This window comes from Desarmillaria tabescens, assembly GCF_030435595.1.
Source record: "Desarmillaria tabescens strain CCBAS 213 chromosome Unknown EV420scaffold_187, whole genome shotgun sequence".
Taxonomy (NCBI): Eukaryota; Fungi; Basidiomycota; class Agaricomycetes; order Agaricales; family Physalacriaceae; genus Desarmillaria; species Desarmillaria tabescens.
The window spans coordinates 30,031-39,954 of NW_026848486.1; the positions used below are offsets into that span (position 1 = coordinate 30,031).

Consider the following 9,924-nt stretch of genomic DNA (forward strand, 5'->3'; position numbering starts at 1 on the left):
GGGTCGTTTCTGCACCCTTTGCCCAGCGGTGCTCCACTAGTGACATGGCTATATGAATAGTCGGGTAACCATGCCTGTAGCAACTGCTCGATCGTGATTGGGGTGCAGCCCGGCTATACTAGTGCCGATCGTATGAGATCTGTATCACACTAGCTGGATCTGGGCTAAGGATTATGCCTTTACTGGTTCATTTCTAAGTCCTTTCAGAAGTGCTTGTGTGACTAGTCATCCTGACTTAGGCATTCATGCCCAGATCGGTCCACTAGCGACTGAATAGTCGAGATCTGTGTGGGTTCTTACTTCTTGTTTGGGTGCTAGCAGCTGTATTCTTTACTAGTGACCGTATTTTACTAAGTCATACTAGCTTTGGAGGTGCTAGTCTGGTCAGCTGGTAGGGCTGACCCACTAGTGGTATCATTCCTAAGTCCTGACTCGACTAGTAGCATGCTAACTTGACTATCAGTCTGAAGTCTTAACTATAGCCCTTGATATATGACTAGTATAGGATAGACCTGCAACAGTATTGTTATAAAATCGCAAAATCTAGGTGTGAACACGTAGACGGCGTATCAATGCCCACACCGCATTACCTCGCGCCATGGACCACATCATGGGAACCTTGTCATGGGCTCTGCTGCCATACCTCGTAGAAGGTAGCACCATATGGATGCTACTCTTCTTACTCACAGGAGCGCTTCTTGCATCATCATGCTCATGCCACATCACCGGAGCATTGCCACGACACAACCATCAATCCCCTGATTGGTCCCTGGATCCATTCGAGGCCCCATAGATCCGATCATACTTCTATGGGTCTGACCCTTGATATTCCCTTGCATGCATGATCCGTTTGATGGCCCATGGGTCCGATCACACTCCATAGGCCTGACCCTCCTTCACCCAGTCACGCTTCTTTAGGTCGACTCTGATCACATCCTAGAATGGACAAGCCACCACGTATGCTCCTCAGAGGATGGCACCATACGGATGCCAGTCTTCTTATTCACAGGATGGCTTTCTCCTAGGATGGATAGGGATCCACATATGCTCGTCCAAGGATAGCACCACCCCTCTGACTCGCAGATATGCTTCTATCATATCAAGCGCCATATGGGCGCTTGCCTTCTTACTCGCAGGAGAGCTTCTCCTATACCAAGCACCATACGATACAGAAGACAGCACTGCACTGGGACTTTACACACCGAGATACAGGAGCGGTACATACTAGTAAATACCACGATGTATTTAAATGAGCCTCGCTGTGGTCTTACACCCCAGCTTCGGCTAAAGTTATACACTCCTAACTTTTCATGCAGAAACTCCCTGTTTCATGCCTAAGAACTACCATTCCTGACCTAGCAATTGCAATGCCCTTCATCACACTGAATCACCGAATGCGAGTGACAGTTTGGAGGCAAACGTTGTTCAATCCCAGTTAGTGCATTACAATTAGCTGAAGCTTGACTTCACTATACCCTTGCTGCCTAAACAACGGTTACACTGTTGTTAAACTCTACCCATTGATACATGATGGTGACCGTATAAACCCATACTCCAGAGAGCACCGACCCTCACTACCCCATCAGTGAGCGAGTAACGGGCTCTACAACCACTGCCCTTGTCATTTTCATTAACAAAACAATGACAGTATCCGGAGCATTCAAAGAAGGAACCCTTATCATAATACGACGAGTCCTCAGGGTTGCTCACCCCTACAGAAATATTTTATACTCTCCTCATCATTCCACGATGGTGACTGTATGAACCCAACAAGCTCTACCACGAGCCGAACCCCCATCCTGGAAATCTTGCTATCCCTAGTAAGGCACCCCTTGTACTGCAGCACTCGATCCCATCCATGACCATGAGATGGATCAACTCCCATTCGCCCCATCACAGGAGGCAACCACTGAGCTCGACTCAATGAGTCAGAGCAGAACCTCCAGACCCAATACCCTGGAAGTCCACAATTCACAGTCAGATACTGGAAGGACATTGAGGGATCCTGGGATGATCCTAATACCCCCCTCACCTCCAACGACCAACAGTTCTACACCAACAAGTACAACCGACTCATCAGTGTACGAACTTTGGAGGAGTGTGATGGAAACACCATCAAGGGAACAGAGTGGCGAAGAACCACCTCCGAAGGGGTCAACGACCCTTTCCTCCCTGCCCAGGGAATCGATCAGGGAGGCAGACAAACCACAGACAGAAGGACCGATGCAGGAGGACATCAAGGAGATGAATCCTCAGGGCTCGACAAAGGAATCCACTCCTCTGCCAGAACTCCAAGAGAGGCATGGGGAGTCCACACGGGGTCAGACATCTTCTCCCAAGACTCATACCCCAAAGGAGACATCTCCAGTTGGAGTTCAGACACCGATTCCTCCTGTGAGACCGAAGTCATCTGGCCCAAATCCGAAGTTCTCCAAGGAAAATCCACTCAACCCTGTTGCTAGGTATATCGACTGTACCATCAAGTCGCTTCCCAAATCACATGCTGAATCTGCAACCTGGCCAGGAAGGAAAGAGGAGTGGCCAAGGAAAAAGGGATACTGGATTGGGGATCGCTCTTTCCAGTGGATTACTGGATCACCCCCGAAGGAGGATCCTGGAATCTACCCCCCATGCCCTCCAACTCAACTGCCAATGACATCTGGTGCTCCACGGCTGGAGATGGTTGGGAATCCCCCTGGCCGGACACATTGTATGAGGCCATATGGCCCAACCAAATGGCCAGAGCACCCATCAACGAAGACCTATGGGACTCACTTTCCACCCCTGTATTCCTTGGAAAGGAATACCGAACAGTCCCGGAGGAAGAAGAAGACAGTGAGACTCCCGCCAACACCTCCTCTGATGAGGACGAGACTGTCTGTGTCTTTGGTGCTGAATTTCAGCACTGAAGACATCTTCAATATGAAGAGACCCGGGAGAGACTGGACCAAACCACACCTACCATCTGAGGTGTTTTGGACCACGTCTCTGGACTCAGAACTAGGAAAGAGGGTCTCCTCTCTTTCCCAATGCAGAGGCGTGTCGTGCCCTAGAGAAACGGATGAAGAAATGGACATGGATCATCTCAGGAGGGAGCGAAGGTGCTTCTGATGTGGAAACACTGGGCATATCCAATGGGACAACAAATGCCCCACCGACAAGTCGAAATGGTGCAAGATAAAGAGGCAAAGCCGACATCGACGCCATTCCATCGATGCCCAGAAACCGTATTCAAGGAAGACTGGCAGCAGGAATTCATGGAAGAGCGATGTCTCCGCTGTGGATTCCCTGGACATGCCAGACAGGACAACAAATGTCTGTCTGACAGGTCCAATTGGTGCTCTGCTTGAAAGAGCAGGGCAAGACCCCTCAACGGCAATCTCTGAGGGGAAGGCATCGACAAAGGACTAGGCAGTTAGCCTGGGTCGACCAGGATCAGTGTTCTTTTCAGCAAGGACTCGAACAAAGATGACAAGGGGATCAGGAGATCACCCTTGTCTATTGGGACTCAAATTTCTTTTGGTAAACATCTACTTACGAATTTTTACACTAAAGAATCCTATCTGTAGGTACCATTATGAACAACTTTTGTCATACGAATATGGACAATAGATCTCTTTTGTCATGCTTACACAGGGAAGGAGAAAACCTTTAAAAACAATATCATTGAGGATTCCAGAGTTTAAAGGCACCCTACATTCGGATCCCATAAACTCTTATGACCACCACCCAAGTGGTGTCCATGATTGAATGGAAGGACATACCCATTCATAATCAAACTCGACCGGGGGGAACTCTAATCAAGGATCACTAAGGTGGAGGAACCTGTCGAAGCGTAGGAGTAATGTCTTGGACCCACCACCTCTACAGGCTTGGGGGAAGACAACTCACCTGCAGAAACCTTCATCGTGACCTACGACTATGGCAGTGAACCCTCACACTGCAATGCCACTATGGACACGTTGTGCATCCAAAGTGACAAACCCGAAGAGCCATAGGCTCTATATCACTATCGACACGCTGTGCATCGGTAGTGATGAACCAGCAAAGAGGAAGAAGGGATAGCTCCTCGGTCAAAAGACCAAAAATCTCTAGGAACCAGCCATAGTCTGGATCCGACCTGATAACTGTCAGAACGGAGGAAAATTGCAGCCAACCTACCAAGATGGAGAGACCAACCTCTACCATAGGAAGCGCTGGATTGACCTCCAGGACAGGATGGCCCCAGGACACGAAAACTGGGTGACCCATCAGGAATTGACTGATCAATTGATCGGAAAGATCAATGATCAGGATGCAGCCAATCCAGAAGGAAGCAACACATCAGAACACAAAAGAGGACTCCTGTAACGACATGGATGATGAACACTTCCAACCCTCCACCAGACGATACGGAGTACGAGGGATTTCCTCTGCCGATACAATGACTGTATCGGCAGTGAACCCCACTAGGCACAACTTGTGTGCAACTCCAGAAACGAGCAAGCAAAGGATTGCTGCTGGCAGTGTGGGATCAAGAACGAGTAGGCACCGCTGTGATGGTGGTGAACCCCTTGGAAAAGCGGAGGGCCATGCAGCAGGGATGGTAGAGGCCTGCAGCATAATAGAGCTACTGGATGAAGGTTTGGCAGTAACCTCCATTGTCCCTGGAAGCAGGATCGACACCCAAGCTTGGACCAAACCTCCCCTCGAGGCAACCAAAGAAATGATACGGTAACTCTCATTAAAATACCTGACAATGAGAATTACCGGAAAATGAACACCAACTTGCCACCCAGTTGGTGCTCATTTTCTGGGACTCTTCATTATTTTCAGTTACCAAGAGTTTACAGAATTCTAAAAAATCCAGACTGTGTGGGCCATCCCTGAGTGGAAAAGACCTTAATAGCGCAAGCGAACAGGCAAGAAGCTCAGTAACTGCAGAAGACCAAAGGGCCACAAATCCTGCAGCGAATGGTGACAAGGAGAAGTCCCCAATGCTGAAAGAGGGAAACCTTGAGTACTCATCAGAGGAGTACCCTTCAGACCAGTGATGCCAAGAATCCTATACACCTAGGTGGACATGAAGGGCCATGCGCCTCAGATTAGAGGCTGCAAAACCCACTTGTAATGGATATACCCTTGACGGGCAGGAAAGCTAGGTGATTAATGTGCAGCCTAAGCAACCGGCTGGTGAAGAAAATCCACAAAAATCCTATCCCAACCAATTGACAGTGGACCCACAAAGCATGAAAATCAGAACTCACGTATGGAGTGGTCTGTACCCCACTGTCAATTGGGTAGCATGGATAGTACTCAAAAAGGGAGTTATTGGCCATAATAACTACCTTGAATGAATCATACCAGTACGATATAGGAGCAGTACCGAAGGACTTGGGATCATAACCAATCATCCTAGTCTCCTGCACTCCAAACCCCCCAACCAGTCCAAGATGCGAAAATTGGACTGTTGGAAAGAGACCGGAAATTCCAGCCCCCAAGATGGAGAGACCAACCTCCACCATGGAAAAAGCTGGATTGCCGGGGCAGATCAGATCGCTAGTGGAGATGCCCAAATGGCAACAGCTCACTAGAGAACTTTTCTTCGTTAACCTGGAACCCGAAAGGTTCCTGGCCATGGAGTGCCAACCAGAATGCGAAATCTAGTTGGACTCATCGAGCAATTTTGCTACCCACACCGGGCGATAAATCCCTTTCGCCCTGAAATCATAGGGAAGGAAGAAAACCTTTAAAAACAATGGTTACGCCATGAAACCCATCCATGCGAGTTGGAATAGAAACCTCCAGTCACTAAAGACCATATGTCTGCAGAGCATTCCAAGAATGCAGCAAGATATAGATCATTACGAACAAGAATATGAAATGTGTCAAGAAATTGAAGACTGACACATGACAGCTCGGTTACATCCCCAGGCTGCACTCCTAACTGGCGAAGAAGCTAAATGATTAATGCACAGTTTATGCGATCCACCCGTAAAAGGACTCATCAGAAAGGAGAAAACCTTTGCAAAATCTCTGTCACCATTGATTGACAGCGAACCCGCAAAGCATGTTCATCAGAAGCACGTATGAAGTGGTCCATACCCCACTGTCATCTCTTAATGTGGATGATACTCAAACCATTCACATCATCGAATACCCACAACAGTAACTGACCCTTTGCTCATGACTGTTAACCACCTAAACCAGAGTTATTGGACCCTGCCCATACAGGTACTGCCAATCCCTTTCATTGGGAGATGCTGATACGCCTGGTATCAGGCTACCCGTAGATTTTGTGATTTTACATCAGTTTATGCAATCTACAAGCGGTACAGAGAGCTACAGTGGAGGCTTCGTGCTGGTAGCTAAATACTACATAAAGAATGAAAGCACGGCAGTACAGAATGGACTGAGAAACGACGTCTCAAAGAGTCAATTCTACCAGCCGTCAACACGCCAAGCTAAGCCCTACCTAAGTAAGACTATAACAGTCAAATCTCGGGGACTCGTCTGTATGGAGTATAAAAACCAAGAAGTTGAAGAATGGAATGAACTAGATGCCTCATCGCCTCGACGAGTAGAAAGAACCTGTCAAGAAAAATTGCTAAGTCGAGAAACAGATCAGCTTTCGAGATCAACTCAGGCTAGGAAAGGAATAACCTTGGAAGAATGAATAGCCACGTTGGGTACCGAGATGACTGACCTTGATCACGCAGTGATCAACAGAATACAATCTCGGACCTGCAGTCGATCGCGATCAGTGGTTACATCCTCGAGATCCTGTGCATACCGCAGTATTCAATACATACAGCACGCGGCAAGCCTTGCAGATGGAAGAAGGAGCACCCACGGACCAGTAGGGTACTCCTCGGCGACAGAATAACCCGGTGTAGTCGCATCGAACTGAATAGAAACTACGGAATGGCGCAATACTTGTAGGATAGTGACTCACCGTTTGTATTAATTCCAAAGCTTGTACCATAATTACTGTAGATACGGGCTCCTATACCTAGAACACGAATTGTATAAATTAGCAGCGACTAGACGCATAATGGCAGGAAAGCATTTCCTCGTGTTTGTGCTAGTAGCCTGTATAGCTACCTAATCAATCACTGGTTTTATTGCATATCCTCGACTGAAGTGAATTAAGTTACCAAAGTCAACCCATAAGGGTGGCTACAGTAATCTAGAAGAGTTAAGTAGGAAGTAGAGCCGTCCCTGCATTTGCGCCTTGCTAGTTAATTGAACTGCTCCATGGACAAAGGCCTCGTGCTCTCTCTCTCCGAGATTAGCGATCTAGACATGCTGAGTCGACTTTAAGTCAAAAGACCTCATCTAGTTGAAGTAAAATAAGCCCTAGAATGCTTTAAGTTTGAACAATCGTTGAGTTCAAGGAACTCCAGAGTCTGTGTACTCTTTGCAAGTCTTGTACTTGAAGTCAGAACCTGTGCATTCTTTGTAGAGTGATTTCACACTCTTTGTAGACCTCGGAGTCTTTGGTTGTTTGATTATTTGAAGTGTCCGCTAGAAGCTCTTCTAGACAACGTCAAAACGAGTATAACTTGCTCGACTATACCTTGCAAAACCAGTTCATAAAACCCCGCTATCGCAGACTAGTGTACTTTGTGTAAAACACATCGAAAGAAGAATTGAAGTTGTTTTCAGACAAAACCCCACTAGATTATCTAAATCTAAGTACATCGCGAGTGTTTCTATTGTACTCACCCTCGAACTTATATACATTGGTGATAGTGTGTGTGTGTGTGTGTGTGATTTAGTATCTAGATTGACGATCTAGATGCTTGTTTCATTTGCACGCTGCCCATTACCGAGCACATCAACGCGAGGCTATGGAAGCCACACAACCAATATACCAGAAATCTATCAAGATTTCAACTGGAGGAGTAAACCTCATAAAAATCAATGAGAAACCCATCCATGCAAGTTGGAACCCCTGTTGAGAACCACCTCATTAAAAGATCGGTGACTGAGAACAGTCAACAGTACTAATCAGCAACAAAGTTGCAGATAGCCATGCTCATGGCACCACCTTCCGCTCTTATAAGGGAGAGGATGGTGAGGCCACCAACAAAGGAATTTATCTCCAAGAGATCACCTCACTTAACCCAGCGATTGCAAGGGTCTCTAGTATCGAAGTCACTCAATGAGTGTGACTGATACTGATACAAAACAAGCCTTGTTCAATCCAGGTTAAGGATCGATGATCTAAGGCTGCAAATTACCTTCTGAGAGCTACCTCATCAAAGATCGCTAGCTGAGAACAGCTCCGAAGACCAAGCCAAGACGTCACTCTTGGCTGGGATAGAACTGACTGATCTCGATCTAAAGATCGAGGATCAGGGCCATGATCAATAGTGATGCGGAGGCCAAAAAGGAGAATGACCTCCTATATCAAAAATCGCTGCATGAGAACATGCAAACAGTACTAATCAGTGGTGCCATTCTCGGTAGAGAAACCACAGATTACTTCGCAGAAGCAGAGGCTCCTCAGATCCATATCCACCCCCGACTATCCACCATAGATCTGGACTAAAAGACATGAGACTGAAATCGAACAAGGAGGCAGAATCCTTGAAGTCGACTTCAAGAAGACGTGCCCAGCACTACCAGCCTAGTTGCCAAAATAAAGAACCAAAATCGAACAAGGGAGCAGAATCCTTGTAGTCGACTTTGAATAAACATTTCGCGCACAAGGCATGGATACCAAATATTGGGAAACAGATTGGAACAAGGATGCCAATACCCTACAACCTACCAAGACACCCTCAGTAGTGACCCTTGTGGAAGAATTCCACGAGACACCTATTGAAACAAGCTCTTACATGTCATGCTTGCCATCCCAAATGATAAAGAAAGGGCTCCACCTGGAAAGTGGGCTCTAGCAGGGCACAATTAGTGCCATGAACAGGGATCAAGGCCACCCATCATTGTATGATGGGTGCCTCCCTCACCACCAATATCAAGACGGAACACCAAACTACGGTTTGAAAGATTCCACGAAGATCCTGAACCAAGAACAATCGGGAAACAGGAACCTAAAACCATCGATTAGAAAACAATCACAATTTGCAACACTTGAAGCAACAGAGAGATAACACCATATCATCTCCTGGCTCTTCCAGGATCGAAAACTCGACGGTCATTTCACCGAATGGCTATAAAGGTTTATTTACTGCCCAAAAAGGTCAGCAGTAACTCTAGTGGAGAGACTCCATGGAACCCACCAACCAACAGCAGGCTCTGTCCAACAGGAAACCTATAACATCCTGACCAAACATTGACAGCCAAACTGCGACTAAGGTGACAGGGTTAGACACCAACCCATGTTCAACAAGCCAGACCCTCCAAGGTCCTTGCAAAAGGAACAGCTAGAAGCATATGAACGGTGCTTACTGGTGAAATGGAGAAATCCACAAATCAATTCGATAAGTCTACCAGAACTTATCGAAGAAGAGGAAGATGACTCATTCCCGAGACTTCCAGGATGACACATATGAGAAGAGAAAGCACATCCCCAAATACCTCATCAAATGGAGGAGATACCCCATGGAAAAAGACACTTGGGTACCACACAGCCAACTGGCTAATGCAGAAGACCTTATTCTGAAATATGAACAACATCTAGCGGTGGCACACCAAGAATACCCTGATTCCCTGGGTCCAGCTTGCAGAACAGCTGCATCCAAGCGTTCTGTGGCTCCTCTGCAAAACAGTATAGGGGAAGGCGAATCTGACACTGACTCAGTCAGGATAACCAAGTCTTAGTCGGGAGGTAATGTCATGAATTCACCCCTATTTTTTGCCTTATCTTATCTCATCTTATCTTATCTCAGCAACTCATCATTCGACTCTCATCATCATTCCTCATACCTGATCTGTATCATTCATGACCTGCTCAGTCACATGCCCACACTGCATTAC

The 9,924-nt window shown here is 46.9% G+C and overlaps 1 protein-coding gene across 1 annotated transcript; it reads left to right on the forward strand.

Moving 5' to 3' along the window:
* Window positions 1-1,869: 1,869 nt before the first annotated feature.
* EV420DRAFT_1488645 (uncharacterized protein) lies at window positions 1,870-3,411 on the forward strand (the record flags this gene model as incomplete). Its single annotated transcript, XM_060470635.1, has 4 exons — window positions 1,870-2,462; window positions 2,525-2,876; window positions 2,929-3,101; window positions 3,237-3,411. 4 exons carry the CDS (start codon window positions 1,870-1,872, stop codon window positions 3,409-3,411), a joined length of 1,293 nt encoding a protein of 430 aa, XP_060321737.1.
* Window positions 3,412-9,924: the final 6,513 nt, after the last annotated feature.